At 44.8% G+C, this 16764-nt stretch overlaps 1 protein-coding gene across 2 annotated transcripts in view; it reads left to right on the forward strand.

The window, feature by feature from the left end:
- Positions 1–16764, forward strand: part of RNF13 (ring finger protein 13) — a 318726-nt gene that overhangs the window by 155091 nt on the left and 146871 nt on the right. Inside the window, exon 1 of one of the 2 annotated variants that reach the window (XM_029615494.1) lies at positions 5750–5956. The exons of the other annotated variant lie outside the window; for it this stretch is intronic. Coding sequence (XP_029471354.1) covers positions 5945–5956 — 12 coding nt within the window. The 5' untranslated portion in view covers positions 5750–5944. Of the gene's footprint in view, positions 1–5749; positions 5957–16764 lie in introns of those variants that run through there. 2 annotated transcript variants of the gene reach the window in all.

A 16764-nucleotide genomic window follows, 5' to 3' on the forward strand; every position in this document is an offset into this window, starting at 1 on the left:
AACAGTTCCAGAACCAACATATATGCTTAGTCATATTGAATATATTAGAGTATATTTATACATTTTTGTTTATTTTTCTGATGCCATAAAAATCTAATGTGAACATGTTCAAGAAGATTGTGAAAATAAGGTTAACATATCCCTGACAAAGTATCTTTGTTTGTATTAAGTTTGTTAGAAAGGAGCAAAAATATTAAAGTAAAAATGAAGAGAAATTCTGGGACTCCACTCTGTTTTTCCCTTTTGCCATAATGAACTCTGCCAAGCCAGGTAAACTGCTTTATCTCTCACTCTGCCTCAGTGTATCCGTCTGTAACTCTGCAGTATGGCTACTAACACTGAGAATAAACCGCCATCCCTTATTTCTTGGGATACCAGGAATGAAGGAAGATGTTTTTTTCGCCTCTGTTTCTGCTGTGGGAATGCTTCTGAAGTACAAAATAATTAAGAAGCCTAGGCAGGATATCATACCTAGCATGTGTGCTAAAGAACATGCCATATACCAAAGCTCGAACGTGCACTCTGAATGGGTCTGCGAAGATGTTAGTGGGGATGTGCTAGATTTAGTGTGAAAGTGCACGTAAATAAAGATGCACATTAGGATTTAGCAGGTACATGCTAAACAGTATGGTATGCTCTCCTCCACATGCTGTTTGGTGTGTGCTCGCTAAAGGCCAACATTTAACAGCCGATCCGGGGAGGAAGATGACGTGCAGACTGGATTTTCAGTTCTAATGTGCTACGTTCTCTTGAAATTTCACCCACATATAAAGCAGGGGCAAAGTCTGTGGCTCCTTTGTTCCCGTAGACAATTTCAAAAGGGACAATTTGCGGGTGCTATCCTTTTCAAAATAAGGTACAAAGCACCTATGGTACCCTAAAACCCTACAGGAATAAATTAGTCATCTGGGTTTAAAAGGGGAAGTTATAATACAACAGCGTAGTTGTGTAGAGACGCTACTTATTATTTGGAAAATAAATGTTTTAAGATGCAAGAGTTTAGCGTTATTGAGGCCCCTTTGTGGGTGTAATAGAATGCTGATCACACCCTTTCTTGGATCGCCGTTGAATAGCCCAGACGGTCAAGTACTTGCTTTTTATTCTCTCACACAACACAGCTGGATCCTTCAGAAGGCTTTCCTAACTTTCCTCAGAAATGGGGGTTTAAAAAACAGAGTAGGTAGTAGCGAGGACTGGAGTCAAAATTGATTCCGGCCTAGTTCTGTTTATTTACAAGTATCTCTTATTTGCTTCCCACATAAGTGATGTTTACATTTTCCTTTAAGAATGACCCTGTATGTTACTATGTATCACAGCTGCCCTCTGACCCCCTTGCAGATCCCAGCAATGAGCCTCTGCAGGCCCAGCCAGCTTCCTGGCTCTGGAAATGACGCTGGGAAAAATCAAATGACCTTCTGGCACATGCCATACCCAAGGCCTTTTCATTTCAAAGTGATTTTCTCTGCATGAGGATGTATAGCATTCTGTCTTAGCACAACACAGCTCAAAAAACATTCCAGCTTTCTTCCAAGGACAGAACTGATGTGCATCTTACAGTATTTTTGTAAAACAGCAGCCATAATGTTTACCTTTCTAGATACATTAAAAAATATACTATCGTAGCAATTTTCAAAAGCCCATTTACCTTCATTAAGTGCACTCAACGCAGGTAAAACCTATTGACAATTCAGTAGCATATATTGCAGCAAATTACTTTTACATTTACGTTTTCCTTTGAAAATGACCCTGCTTGTATCACAATAAATACGGCAAAAATGCTTCATCCAGTCTGCCTAGAAGGTTGCTTAGGATAATAACTGCTGATCCATGCAGGTTACCCCTAGGCCTTTTAAGGATAGTGACTGCCACTCCATGCAGAAATAAAAACTTTAGGTGTGACAGAGGTTACTTCACTTCTGTCCTTTAGCCACTGGATATCCCATGCCCTTTTGAAGTCCATTATCATTCTTGTCTTAACCACTTTTTCCAGGGGGCCATTCCAGGCAACCACCATCCTTTTTGTGAAGAAATATTTCCTGATATTGCTCCTGACTCTTCCGCCTTGGAGTTTCATATCGTCACCTCTAGTTTTACAACTTCCATTCTATCAAAAAAGATTTTTGTGCCTCACTAATTCCTTTTGTGTATTTGAAAGCAGGTCCTGAAATCACACAGAAAACATATTTTGTATTTTTTGTTGCTTTTAGTTTTCTTAGCAGTTTTCTGCTACTCCTTTGTACTTCTGACTCAGTCAGAACCAGTACTGGGATCTGGCACGGCAAACTTAAAAAAAAAAGTTTATATTCTGCCTTTTGTGACACTTCAAAGCAGATTACATTGAGACACTGTGGGCATTTCTCTGTCCCTAGAGAGTTTGCAGTCTAAGGGTCTGAATTACTACAGCTTTTCTCCCATTCTGGGTCTGTGAAAAATGCTTAGTAAATGAGGCCTTAAGTTTCCACCTGAGGTAAAAGGATTTGAACCCTGCCTTCCCTGGTTTGTAGCCCACTTCTGTAACCACTGGGCTACTCCATGACTTCACTTGTAACTATCCAAGGATCATTCTCCTATTTTGTTACCTCACCCCGATATACTTTAGTTCAGTCATTGCAGAAACAGTTCTCAGTTAGGGGACATGCACCAGTCCTAGTCATCCAGGGAGCAGAATACCTGAGCCACAAATCAAATCCTGCCGCATCCACGCAGCACTGTGCAGAACTGCCCCTGAGCCACTGGCTGGTCCGAGAAAATCATTGTTAAACTGAACTTTTATATTTTAATATTCATGATTTATACCATTAGAGCAAAAAATGTAAGCCGCACACTAAATAGAAATTTGGACAATAAATATACAAAATAAAAGAAAGTCTAAACATACCAAGGCTGAAAAGTATTCAAAAAAACACTTAAAATGTTTGGAAGTGAAAAGGTGTGTTCATATGCCAAGAAACCACAAGAGGTGATACAAGGGCTTGTGGTGCTAATCATAGCAGGCTGAAAAAACACTCCCAGAAAAACAAACAAAAAAAAAGTGTGATTTAAATATAGATATAAAGCCTGAACAGAGTTATCAGAAAGCTGCTATAGATAGAAGCAGGGAAAGTTCAGATTGGTCAGATCTTGCAAGCTATCAAAGGCAAAGGAAGCACACACTGGAAAATGCTGGAAAAATGCTGGTAAATTTCCAAAAAAGTTAGGCTCCGACATGGGTCCTGTTTCACCCTCATGGTCTGTCTTAAAGAGCAAGGTTGTATTTGTATCGAGCACAGCTGTAAAAATTCTTGTAAATTTATGTAACTCAACAAGCCTGTCAGAAGCACAAGTCCCCCCGAAAGACAGTGCAAGAGTTTTTAAAATGACTGCCAGCCATTTTAGTCAGGTGGTGCTAAAGCAACCAATCGGCATGCAAAGAGCATTCGTATTCAGATGTTACCATCACCCAGTCCAGAAAGTTCATGACAGTTGTTTATGTTGTACACAGTAAAGTCACATGGTCAAGAGAGAACCAATCAAAAAAGCAAAACTGCAATAAGATTGACATACAGGCCGATACAGTACAGTGCGCTCCGACGGAGTGCACTGTTAACCCGCCACTGGACGCGCGTTTTCCCTTACCCCTTTTTCAGTAAGGGGCCGAAAACGCACGTCCAATCCGCCGAACCTAAAAGCGCCCGCAACATGCAAATGCATGTTGATGGCCCTATTAGATATTCCCGCGTGATTCACAAAGCAAAATGTGCAGCCAAGCCGCACATTTTGCTTTCAGAAATTAGCGCCTACCCAAAGGTAGGCGCTAATTTCTTCGGGCACCGGGAAAGTGCACAGAAAAGCAGTAAAAACTGCTTTTCTGTGTCCCCTCTGACTTAATAACATGGCGATATTAAATTGGAGGTCCCGAAACTTTCAAAAAGTAAAAAAAGAAAAAAAAAAATTGAAATTGGCCAGTGGCTGTCGGGTCAAAAGCCGGACGCTCAGTTTTGCCGGCGTCCGGTTTCTGAGCCCGTGGCTGTCAGCGGGCTTGAGAACCGACGCCAGCAAAATTGAGCGTCGGCTGTCAAACCCGCTGACAACCGCCGCTCCGGTCCAAAAGGAGGCGCTAGGGACACGCTAGTGTCCCTAGCGCCTCCTTTTGGCCGTTTTTACTGCCGGGCCTCATTTAAATACAGAATTGCGCGCACAGGAGAGCGGGCATTCACCCGCTCTCCCGCGGACTTTACTGAATCGGCCCGAATGTAACATAGTAATGACAGCAGAAAAAGACCAAATAGTCCATCCGGTCTGCCAGGCAAGCTTCCCTAGGTAGCAACTGCTGCTCCGTGCAGTTATCTCAAGTTTTATAATAACATATGCAGATATAAAAAAAGACTGCAGATAGAAAAAACAGAAGCGTATATCAAAAAGTGTCTAAAGGAAGAGAACACCATAGACAACTAAAGTGAAACTTGGTATTCGGTTTCTTGATTCAGGCTGTCATTTTATAAAGCCAGCACTGCTCATGAGGCGAGAGGGCTTTGGAAACACTATCGCCCCATTTTATTGTCACCTGTTAAGTGATGAAAAACCCGAGATCTCCAAGGGTGTGATTTAATTTGATGCCAACGATGAACAAGTAAAGCCCTCCAATCGTGTATGCCCTCGAGCAAAGGACCAGGAACACAATAGCATATGCTGCTCGGGTATTAGTGCAGTCAGTTCATTTCCATAGATAAGTCTTGTTGGGGTTTGTGTATAAATAATATAATAAGTTTTTCTGGGAGCGTTTTTTTTTTTTTTTTTTTTTTTCAGGCTACTAGGATTAGTACCACCAGCCTTTGATCACCTCTTGTGGTCTATTGGCATGTGAGCACATCTTTTCACGTCCAGAAATGTTTGGATCTATATCTTTTAAAATATTCTTCAGCCTTTGTATTTTTGGACATTCTTTTCTTTTACACCATTAGAGTACCTTTCAACTTCACCATATTTTTTGATGCAGATATAAAACATTTTGCTTTTGAATGAATTTACAAAGTATTTTGTTGTGCTTCTGAATAGTGCTCAGAGAGTGCTTTTTAGTGACACATAAGGAGTTATACCTGGTTCTGGCAACACCTATACATTTTATATAAATAAATTGTAGTGTCTATCTGAGCTCAAAGAAAGTTGAAATATTGGAAACTAACAGAGCAATGATGTATGGCACTGCTATACTTTTGCGTGCTGTAATTTTGTTTTCATGTAATTGGGGAAAATTACAGCTGTGCGTGAAAAGCAGAAGGTGCAGTTTAAAAGACTGAAGCTCATCTGTGCTGTTACCCGTCACTTTCCAAGGCAGAGAAAACCCCAAGCGTGGTGAAAGCTTTGTCTGCAGGGCTGTGTATGGCGATCCCAGATGTAATTATATTACTTCTATCTCAAGCATGTGATGATGACCTTGTCATCACAAGCATTGTAAGGATGGATTGTAGACACAATTCAGGAAAGGATGCTTGTTTTGTCACTGATAACAAGCTGGGTTTTCCTTTTGTGCCTGGAAGAGCGGGAGGGCTAGAATTTGTATTTTGTTAGGATTAATAGTAAGTAAAGGTCAGTGCAAGGCCTGGCGTTGGCGTGTGGTTGAAGTGTGAGATACTTTGCATATTTTTTATGTGAAGAGGGCAAAAGCCAGACCACTTTTTAATATTTCTCACTATAATATACACCTCAGCTTGTGTTCTTACCAGCAGCAGAGGCCCCTGCTGGAAGTTTTTAGCTCTCTGTGCCACCTCTGCAGCGCGTTTCAGGATTATGCCTCTGCTTTCTTCTCATGACCTGGAATGTTTTAGGAGGAAAGACAGAGGTCTGCCCTTAGTTGTTTGCTGGTTGACCTTCTGCAAGAGCTGAAGGAGGATTTTTCAACAACGCAAAAGGCTTACATATTCGAAACTGCTGAGCACGTATTGCATATGAGTATGACTGAGGATGAATGTACAATGAGGTAAGAAAAGATGACAGTTTTCCTAGTCTACCATTTCTGGGCTGGCAAACACATCACAGGCAAGAAGCTTTCATCAGTCTATAGACGATAGCCTGCTGTATGCTTATTATTGAGTAAAATTGGGGTTTTAGTGGATAAAAAAGAAAGTTAAAGTTCACATTTGCTCCTGGATGACTCATTAAATATTTGCAAGTACAAAAAAAAACTTGGCAGTCAATCTCCAAATTGGAATGCTCTCAACAAAACAGGACTCACAAGAAAATGGGCAGTGTCACCATCTGCAATCCTAACAAGCCATGAAAAGCATTCCAAAACAAAATGTATATTCAGAAAATTGTATTTTATAGGAATAGAAGTATTTCTCTGTATTACTGGACTTTCATGGGCAGATTTTAAAAAAGTACGCCCGACCGGCGCAAAGAAGAGTACCCCGGATTTTAATAGATATGCGCGTATCTTTTAAAAATCCGGGGTCAGCGGGCGCAAGGCTGTGCAAAATCAGCAGCCTGCACGCGCCGAGCCGCGCAGCCTGCCTCCATTCCCTCCACCCCCCCGGCCCTATCTAAACCCCCCCACCTTTGTTTGAAAAGTTACGCCTGCCCGAGGCAGCCGTAACTCGCAAGCCGGTGGGCTGCTGGCGCGCCATCACCCGACCCGGGAGCTGGTCCAGAGGCCTCAGCCATGCCCCCGAACGTCGCGCCGCCCCCGACACGCTCCCCTAGCAAAGCCCCAGGACTTGCGCGCGCCACCGAGCCTATTCAACATAGGCTCGGCGCGCGCAGGCAAAGCTTGCGGCAGGTTTTCAGGCTTACGCGCGTATCTTACATGCATACCAGTGGCGTAGCCACGGGTGGGCCTGGGTGGGCAGGTGCCCACCCAACTTAGACCCAGGCCCACCCAACTGGCACCGGAACTGCAAGGCTGTCGCGGGATCCCATCCCCGCGACAGCGAACAAGAGAACCCACGCCTCGCGCGCCATCACGGCACACATGGGGAAGCGCTGCTGCGGCCGTATGGCCAACCGGTCTTCCTGTTCGGGGGGGGGGGGGGGGGCGGAAGCGCCGCGCGCAGCTTCCGCTTCCCCCCCCCCAATGCAGGAAGATCAGCTGCCTCTCCTGCTGCCACCCGTTCTCCTGCTATCTTCGGACCAAACGGCCCGCCGAACTTCCTGTTTGGGGGAGCGGAAGCGCTGCGCACAGCTTCCACTTTCTCCCCCAGAGCAGGAAGATCAGCTGCCTCTCCTGCTGCCACCGGCCTCCTGCTATCTTCTTCGGGCGTCGGGCCGTATGGTCCGCCGATCTTCCTGCTTGGGGGGGGGGGGGGGGAGGAAGCGGACGTTGTGCGCTGCGCTTCCCCCCCCCCCCCCCGACAGGAAGTTCGGCGAGCAGTACGGCCCGACGCCCGAAGAAGATAGCAGGAGGCCGGTTGGCAGCAGGAGAGGCAGCTGATCTTCCTGCTCTGGGGGAGAAAGCGGAAGCTGTGCACGTGCTTGAATGTGTATGTGTGGATGAGAATGGGAGTGTGTGTGGGTGAAAACTGGAGCCTGGGTGTGTATGTGGGGTGAGAATGGAAGCTTGAATATGTGGGTGAATGGGAGCTCGAATGTGTGTATGTGTGGTTGAGAATGGGAGCCTGGGTTTGTGGGTGGGTGAGAATGGGAGCTTGAATGTGTGTATATATGGGTGAGAATGAGAGCCTGGGTTTGTGTGGGTGGGTGAGAATGGAAGCTTGAATATGTGGATAAGAATGGGTGCTTGAATGTGTGTATGTGTGGGTGAGATTAGTACCTTAAATGTGTATAGGTATGGATGAGAATGGGAGCTTGAATATGTGTGGGTGAGACTGGGAGCATGGGTTTGTGGGTGAGAATGGGAGTCTGGGTTTATGTGTGTGGGTGACAATGGGTGCCTGGATGTGCGTCTGTGTGTGCATAAGAATATAAGCCTGGGGAGGGGTGAGAAAGTGAGAACTTGAATGTGAGCTTGTAGGGGGGGTGGGGGGGGGGGGGGAGAGCATATGAGAGTGACAGCTTGAGTGTGTGAGAGGGAGTCTGTGAGAGAAAGCGTGTGTGTGTGTGGAAGGGAAGAAGACAGTAATAGAAGAAAGACACTGAAAAGGAATTAGGAAATGAGCTATAAGGGAAAAAATGGGAAAAAGAGACCAGGACCAACTGATTAGAAAAATACAAAGATCAGACAACAAAGGTAAAAAATATATATCTATATTTTGAGATGTTAGCAATTTAAATATAAGCAACACAACCGCTCTCTCAAAATTTATGGACAGGTAGGAGCCGTGTATAAAATCGTAATAATAAGAAGGCTAAAGTACCACAAATCACCGTGAATTATGTTTGTATCATTAAGTAAACCTCATACTTAGGCGTAGATGTGAATGCTATGCTGCATAATTTGGCATTATTTATCAGTAAAAAAACAACTAGTAGACCTGCATGCCTACAGCCCACCCATGTTAACCTTGTGCCCACCCAAAAAATCAATTCTGGCTACGCCACTGATGCATACCCCTTTGAAAATCTGCCCCTCAGATTCTTGATTGTTGTATGTTTGTCTTGAGCAGATTGTAAGCTCCTTGGAGCAGGCACTGTCTGTGCAGTACTGTATATGTCTAGTAGTGCTTTAAAAAACGATTAATAGTAATATCTGATTATCTCAAGGTAGTGAAACAGTGTGAGAAGGCAGTGGCTAGAGCCAGAGAGAGAAGCGTAACCAGTAGAAAAAGGGAGATGAAGATGTCTGTGCCAGCTCAGTAAGGAAGCCGTGTTTCGAGTATCGTATGTCATTTTGGAGCCCATATCTCAGAAAGGCCTAAAGCCCTGCTGTGAGAGGAGACTGAAGTATCTCAATGCATATGTCCTAGAAGAGAGAGGGGGGATATGATGCCAACATTTAAATACTGAAAGGTATTAATGCACAAGACGCAAAGCTTTTTCATTGAAAAAGAAATTGTAAAGATAGAGCTCATGATATGAACTCGGAAACAACGTTAGGAACTATTTTTTCACAGAATGGGTGGCAGATGCCTAGAATATGGAGGTGGTGGAGACAAAAACAATAACAGAATTAAACAAAAAAACCAGTGAAATGAATGCTGAGGATTCCTAGAGGCAGAGGATGGTAATAAAGCACTGGTCAACCTGCATGGAGCAGTAGTTCAGCCCATAACAGCAGCGGCATGACTTCCTTCTGCTAACAGGAATGCATTGGGATAAATGGCACAGGAAGCAGCGATTCTAACCCTAAACCACAGTGGTACCATTGCTTCGGGCTGTGGTTTGGCTTTTGGCTTTGTGGCAGGGCTTGAAAGGCCTCTGCTAGCAGAAGGGTGGAGGCCATCACTTTTGCAGATTTTGGGACAGTGATGGAAAGAGAGTTGAGAGGACAGGTAAGAGACTTGGAGGAGAGAGGGAGGGAGTTGGTGTTGGATTATATAGGGGATGAATCTCTACTGTGTAAACTGGATGGACCATTTTGATATCCATCTCTCGTCATTTATTATTATGTTGCTGTGTAAATTGTTAGCACTTTCAATTGACTTTTATATGTGAATTGTTCTCTTCTTGAGTTGCACGTGTAGAACTATCACAGAGAATACCAATAAAGGGATGAATTTTCAGGGTTAGGTGTGTAAAAATTGGCATATTCATGTGTAAGTAACGTCTACTTGCGCTCATGCTGTTTTTATAAACATCAAACATGCATGCGTATTTTTGCTTTCACGCTCAAAAACGGGGCAGTCTAGAGACATTTTGGGGCAGGGCCAACATTTCTGTGAATAAATTGCTCTTTTAAAAGACAGGCGTGCAGATTTTCCACCTTCCTCACATAATTTTGCACCTGATAATTATCTCGTGTAAGTGGCTGGGTGGGAGGTTTGCGTGAACTGGGGGGGGGGGGGGGGGAGGGGCGTTCAGGCTGAAGAACCAGGAGAGTCTCAATGACCTGGAGAAAGATTGGGTGAAGACATTGCCTGTCCCCCTCCCCAAGCAACTGGTCATCAAGCCAAGGCCCTCCCCCCTCCCCACTAGCTTCTGTCAAAGCTGCACTGAAAGCGTAAACCACACCAGGTTTATGCTTTCAGCCCTAGAAGGGGCCAATGCAATAAGCCAAGTGTAAAAACGTGTGTCCAAACTGGGCGCCCATTTTATTTTTTAACACGTGCACAGTCAGGTCCTCTGGGGGCCCGATGCAGTATGGACATGAGGTGCCGTGCTAAAAAGGATGCACTAGGGATCAAGTGTGGGTCCCTAGCACGTCCTTGGCATCAAGCACCCAGGAGACGTGGCTGTGCACGCAGCCACGGGTTAGGAAGACAGATGCTGGTTAATTGAGCATCCATTTTCCTAAGCTGGCTGCCGTCAAGACTTTTTTTTTTTTCATGTTGCTGCTTTCTGTGGTTCCTTCTACTTAGTGATGCGATGATACTAAAAGTAGGAAGAATCATAGAAAGCAGGATTTTTTTTGTTGTTGTTTTTTAGTGATCTCTTGACGGTCGGCAAGACTTAATGCTGGCTCTGGGACTGGTGTTAAATTTCCCATGTTAAGTGCGCGTTAGGCGCACGCCAATTTTTTGCATTGGGGGTAATAGCTAATAGCCTCATTTACATGGTTTTTAAATGTGATGAGCACTATTAACTACTCATGAGTTTAGACGTGCATTTTGGATGCGCTAATCCTCTTATTGCATTGGCTGTTAGCCTAGTGTGTCCAAAACGCTCGTCCAGTCACTGGTCGAGATGAGCGCTATCCTGAGCACACGATATTGCATCAGCCCAAAGCTGGATAACTTAAAAACCTAAGAACATAAGAAATTGCCATGCTGGGTCAGACCAAGGGTCCATCAAGCCCAGCATCCTGTTTCCAACAGAGGCCAAACCAGGCCACAAGAACCTGGCAATTACCCAAACATTAAGAAGATCCCATGCTACTGATGCAATTAATAGCAGTGACTATTTCCAAAGACAACTTGATTAATAGCCATTAATGGACTTTTCCTCCAATAACTTATCCAAACCTTTTTTGAACCCAGCTACACTAACTGCACTAACCACATCCTCTGGCAACAAATTTCAGAGCTTTATTGTGCGTTGAGTGCAAAAGAATTTTCTCCGATTTAGTCTTAAATGTGCTACTTGCTAACTTCATGGAATGCCCCCTAGTCCTTCGATTATTCGAAAGTGTAAATAACCGAGTCACATCTACTCATTCAAGACCTCTCATGATCTTAAAGACCTTTATCATATCCCCCACCCAGCTGTCTCTTCTCCAAGCTGAACAGCCCTAACCTCTTCAGCCTTTCCTCATAGGAAAGGCTGAAGAGGTTAAATGATAAAATGATAAAGGATGGAACATAGCTGTTCCATCCTTTATCATTTTGGTTGCCCTTCTCTATACCTTCTCCATCTCAACTAAAATTGTACACAGTATTCCAGGTGCGATCTCACCATGGAGCGATATAGAGGCATTATGACATTTTCCGTTGTATTAACCATTCCCTTCCTAATAATTCCTAACATTCTATTTGCTTTTTTGACTGCTGCAGCACACTGAGCCGACAATTTTAAAGTATTATCCACTATGATGCCTAGATCTTTTTCCTGGGTGGTAGCTCCTAATATGGAACCTAATATGGAACCATATTGTGTAACTACAGCAGGGGTTATTTTTCCCTATATGCAACACCTTGCGCTTTACCACATTAAATTTCATCTGCCATTTGGATGCCCAATCTTCCAGTCTTGCAAGGTCCTCCTGTAATGTATCACAATACGCTTGTGATTTAACTACTCTGAATAATTTTGTATCATCCGCAAATTTGATAACCTCACTCGTCGTATTCCTTTCCTGATCATTTATATATGTATATTGAAAAACACCGGTTCAAGTACAGATCCCTGAGGCCCTCCACTGTTTACCCTTTTCCACTGAGAAAATTGACCATTTAATCCTACTCTCTGTTTCCTGTCTTTTAACCAGTTTGTTATCCACGAAAGGACATCGCCTCCTATCCCATGACTTTGTAGTTTTCTTAGAAGCCTCTCATGAGGGACTTTGTCAAACGCCTTCTGAAAATCCAAATACACTATATCTACCGGTTCACCTTTATCCACATCTTTATTAACCCCTTCAAAAAAATGAAGCAGATTTGTTAGGCAAGACTTCCCTTGGGTAAATCCATGTTGACTGTGTTCCATTAAACCATGTCTTTCTATATGCTCTACGATTTTGATCTTGAGAATAGTTTCCACTATTTTTCCCAGCACTGAAGTCAGGCTCACTGGTCTATAGTTTCCCGGATCGCCCCTGGAGCCTTTTTTAAAAATTGGGGTTACGTTGGCCACCCTCCAGTCTTCAGGTACAATGGGATGATTTTAATGATAGGTTACAAGTTTTAACTAATAGATCAGAAATTTCGTTTTTGAGTTCCTTCAGTACTATAGGATGCATACCATCCGGTCCAGGTGATTTGCTACTCTTTAGTTTATCAATCTGGCCTACTACATCTTCCAGGTTCACAGTGATTTCGTTCAGTTCGTCTGACTCCTCACCCCTGAAAACCATCTCGGGAACTGGTATCTCCCCAACATCCTCATTAGTAAACACGGAAGCAAAGAATTCATTTAGTCTTTCTGCAATGGTCTTATCTTCCCTAAGAGCCCCTTTAAACCCTCTGTCATCTAATGGTTATATTCAAATAAATTCAAATGTAGCCATTTAGGTTTTTACATTACTTGATTTTATTGTTCGATGTTTCAGGAATGATGATGGTTCTGTTTTTCTATTGTTGCGTTGCATAGACAGTCTGGCTTGTTGCAGTTTTTAGTTCAGTTTTTGCCTGTATGTTTCTGTTTATACTTTATGATTGCTTTATTCTGTATTTGAGGGTCTCTTTGCATTCTGCATGTATGACTGAGGATAGGTATTCTCCTAATAAGAAATGCATTGGTATTTTATTGCCTGGCATATTTGCAGTGTTGCCTTTTCATAGGTGGGTTTGATACTGTTTGAATGCTGACAGTTAGTGCTGTTTTGATATGGGAGGTTTGTTATATTGTAATTGTAATTCAGTTTACTCATGGCTTTCTGAGTGTCAAGCACCCAACAAATGTTACCATAGGCCTAACACCATATAGGCTGCTTTTTGCAGGGATTTCTGGTTGGCACCACAGCAGTGCATGTAAATATAATGTAAGTGATATTTTTAATTCAGAATACTATACATTGATCTTTTTCATGTAAAATCTATTATGAATGCATAATTCTTAAGTGTGTCTGTGTGCAAGGCTATGAGGTTCACCTAGAGTACCTAATACCCTTGCACTGGCCCGGTGTTGGGGGAGGAGACAGTTTTTAAAGTTTGTATCGCTAGTGGGAGTTAGATTTTTTTGCTGGGCCCAGGACAGAGACTGAATGAATGGGGGAGGGGGCGGGGAGCACACAGGGCTAATACTGGCCCTGGGTAAAGTATTGGGGGTGAAATTCTTCTAAGCACAAAGGAAGAGCAGGATCTGTGAGTAATTGTATAAATATCGAGGGAATCTCCAAAGATGGGAAGTCATTTGAGAACCATACCTCTCAATATCCACCCATACTGGCGCGTGATCTGAAATTTCAATTGGCCCTCTCTCTGCACCTCCCACTTGGAAAAGCTAGATAGCTACATTAATAGATAATCCAATCTGGCATGAAAATCAGGTACCCGTGAAGTATGGGTATAATCCCGCTCTGCGGGTTGTAAGGTACGCCATATATCCCAGGCTGCTCAGGACACTGGTTGGCCCAGCAATGAGCTTGCTTTTCATCACTGAATATGCCTGCCAAGAGAGAAGCAAAAACCTTTGGCCATTGGTTAGAGATACTTATAGAACCGGGTCAATGTCAGCTGCTATTTCTTGTATCTAATTTCTTTAAAGTTAATACCATGACAAGATGAGTTCAAAATACTTCTAGCTAGTGTTTAATATTGTTTGGCCAGGCAAGCCTGGAAGGATTTGATGGTCATGAATTATGGACCTAGGCTGTTCTTGCCTTTTATGTAAGACTAGTTATTTTTCAAATTGATATGAACATTGTTTTGGATGCAAATTAAACATTTTCCACTTGAAACTTTTCAGGAAGTGTTTGGCAGTGTTCTTTCTCTTTTCACCTTCTAGAAGAATTAGTAAATGTCCAAGATGTTGTTAAAGTTAATGAATTATTTTAATCCTATTCCTTTCCAATCAGTGAAGTAGTTTTTAGCTGCCTTCCAATGTCTGGTGGATAGGATAGTAACTCAGTCCCATTTCTCATACCTTAGTCCAGTTGTCTCCATCTCCTCTTTACTCCCATGGCTGATATCTTCGTAAGTCCCGGGGTTTTTCGAGGGGGGCATGTCGGGGGCGTTTTGGGGGCGGGATGCGGCGTTTTGGGGGCGGGCCCGGGGGTGTGGTTTCGGCCTGGGGCGGTCCGGGGGCGTGGCCGCGCCCTCCGGAACCGCCCCAGGTCGCGTCTCGGCGCGCTAGTGGCCCGCTGGCGCGCGGGGATTTACTTCTCCCTCCGGGAGGCGTAAATCCCCCGACAAAGGTAGGGGGGGGTCTAGATAGGGCCGGGGGGGTGGGTTAGATAGAGGAAGGGAGGGGAAGGTGAGGGGAGGGCGATGACGTGGATGTGTCTACACCAGCTAGGTGCTGCAGATCTTCACCGACTCCTACCCAAGAATGAATCCAGATCTATTCCTCCACCAGGACTTATCACAGTCCACCCATGCTTGCTGGTTGAGAGACACTCCTTCTGGATGGCCTACACTGAACCCCTGGGTCTTAGGGTACTCAGGCATGAGGAAAAATAAACAGATGGGTAACCAAAAATAGAGAGAGGAAGGGTGGAACAACTTCCTTCTCTAACTAAACAATTTCCAGAAATATGGTGAGGTTAGGCAAAAACATCCTTTCTGCTTTCCTCAATTCAGGACTACAAACAAAAACAGGAGCCAGCATAGTCACATGCTCACCCTACAAGGGATAATAACAAGTCCACATCCTAAGATGGTGGTATGGGTTTATATAGTCACTACTCCTCTTCCCCCTGCTGAAATGAGACAATCCTCTTAGTAGGAACCCATAGGGTTCTCTTCATTTATATCATCTAATATGATAAAAACTTTAGGGGCGGATTTTAAAAGCCCTGCTCGCGTAAATCCGCCCGGATTTACGTGAGCAGGGCCTTGCGCGCCGGTGCGCCTATGTTCCATAGGCCTACCGGCGCGCGCAGACCCCCGGGACTCGCGTAAGTCCCGGGGTTTTTCGAGGGGGGCGTGTCGGGGGCGTTTTGGGGGCGGGACGCGGCGTTCCGGGGGCGGGCCCGGGGGTGTGGTTTCGGGCCGGGCGGTCCGGGGGCATGGCCGCGCCCTCCGGAACCGCCCCCAGGTCGCGTCTCGGTGCGCTAGCGGCCCGCTGGCGCGCAGGGATTTACTTCTCCCTCCGGGAGGCGTAAATCCCCCAACAAAGGTAGGGGGGGGGGTCTAGATAGGGCCGGGGGGGTGGGTTAGATAGAGGAAGGGAGGGGAAGGTGAGGGGAGGGCGAAAGCAAGTTCCCTCCGAGGCCGCTCCGATTTCGGAGCGGCCTTGGAGGGAACGGCGGCAGGCTGCGCGGCTCGGCGCGCGCCGGCTACACGAAATCGGCAGCCTTGCGCGCGCCGATCCAGGATTTTAGCGGATACGTGCGGCTACGCGTGTATCTACTAAAATCCAGCGTACTTTTGTTTGCGCCTGATGCGCCAACAAAAGTACGCGAAGGCGCGCTTTTTGAAAATCTACCCCTTAGTTTTTTGCCAGAGCACCTGGAGGTTTTTTTTCATGCATTTTCTATATATGATCATCGGAAGAAGGTAGTGCGTATCCCATTTCAGAACAGCTAAAATGGGATATGTAATTGGTTGTCTGAAAATCATCTGCCCTTATTGAGGCTGAAAGGTTGCACATTGTGGAAGCACTTTGAAGCAGGTGTAAACATATTTGGGAACTTTTGAGTTATAGTCACCCTGAGATTGCTGTTGATTAGTGTGGAAGGGGTGAATGCATATCGGCTTTCTCCCTTCCAACTCTCCATTCCTCCACTAATTCATACTTTCTCTCATATCCCCCTCCCTGCATCCACGCACATTTTTCCTGCTCTAAGCATGACCTTTAGCATTCTTCCCCTTCTATCCTCTCTGACCCCAACACTCTCCTTCCCTCCACCCCACTATAAGTTTCAACGTCCTGACTTGTATACCCTAATCCTACCGTCAGCTGAATGAGTCCCAAGTTTGGGGTCAGGCTGAGCTGTGTCTATTGTAGCTCCTCTCCAGTTTCTCTTCAATGCTGCCTGCAGTGTCTGCTCCAGGCTCACACCTTCTCACTTGTATCCTGAAGGCTTTCTGAGGAAGGTGAGCCAGTGAGGTTGGAGCAGACAATGCAAAGCAGAAAATAATTGCTCTGCTCCTTCTTCAGCCCCTCCACCTTCTTTCTCTTCTCATGCTGTCTGCAATGACTGCTCGAGCTTCACCCCTCCCCCTCCTGTGGGAGGGACAGGAAGGGAAAGGGTAAAGTTGGAGTAGATACTGCAGAGCAGAAAACAGTTGTTCTGCTCCCTTCTTCAGCTCCTCTCTTCCTGTTCCTTGCAGGTTTCCTAAAGTAGAAGGGCTGGAACAGTAAACGGAGAGGTCTAGCAATTGATACGAATTCCCAGAATTTCCAGGTGAAATTCAGAGAGTTCCCAGGTACGATGTAAAGTATATGCATTAAAGTGCATGCAGAGATTTCAAAATT

Source organism: Rhinatrema bivittatum, chromosome 9 (assembly GCF_901001135.1).
Source record: "Rhinatrema bivittatum chromosome 9, aRhiBiv1.1, whole genome shotgun sequence".
NCBI classification, from domain to species: Eukaryota; Metazoa; Chordata; class Amphibia; order Gymnophiona; family Rhinatrematidae; genus Rhinatrema; species Rhinatrema bivittatum.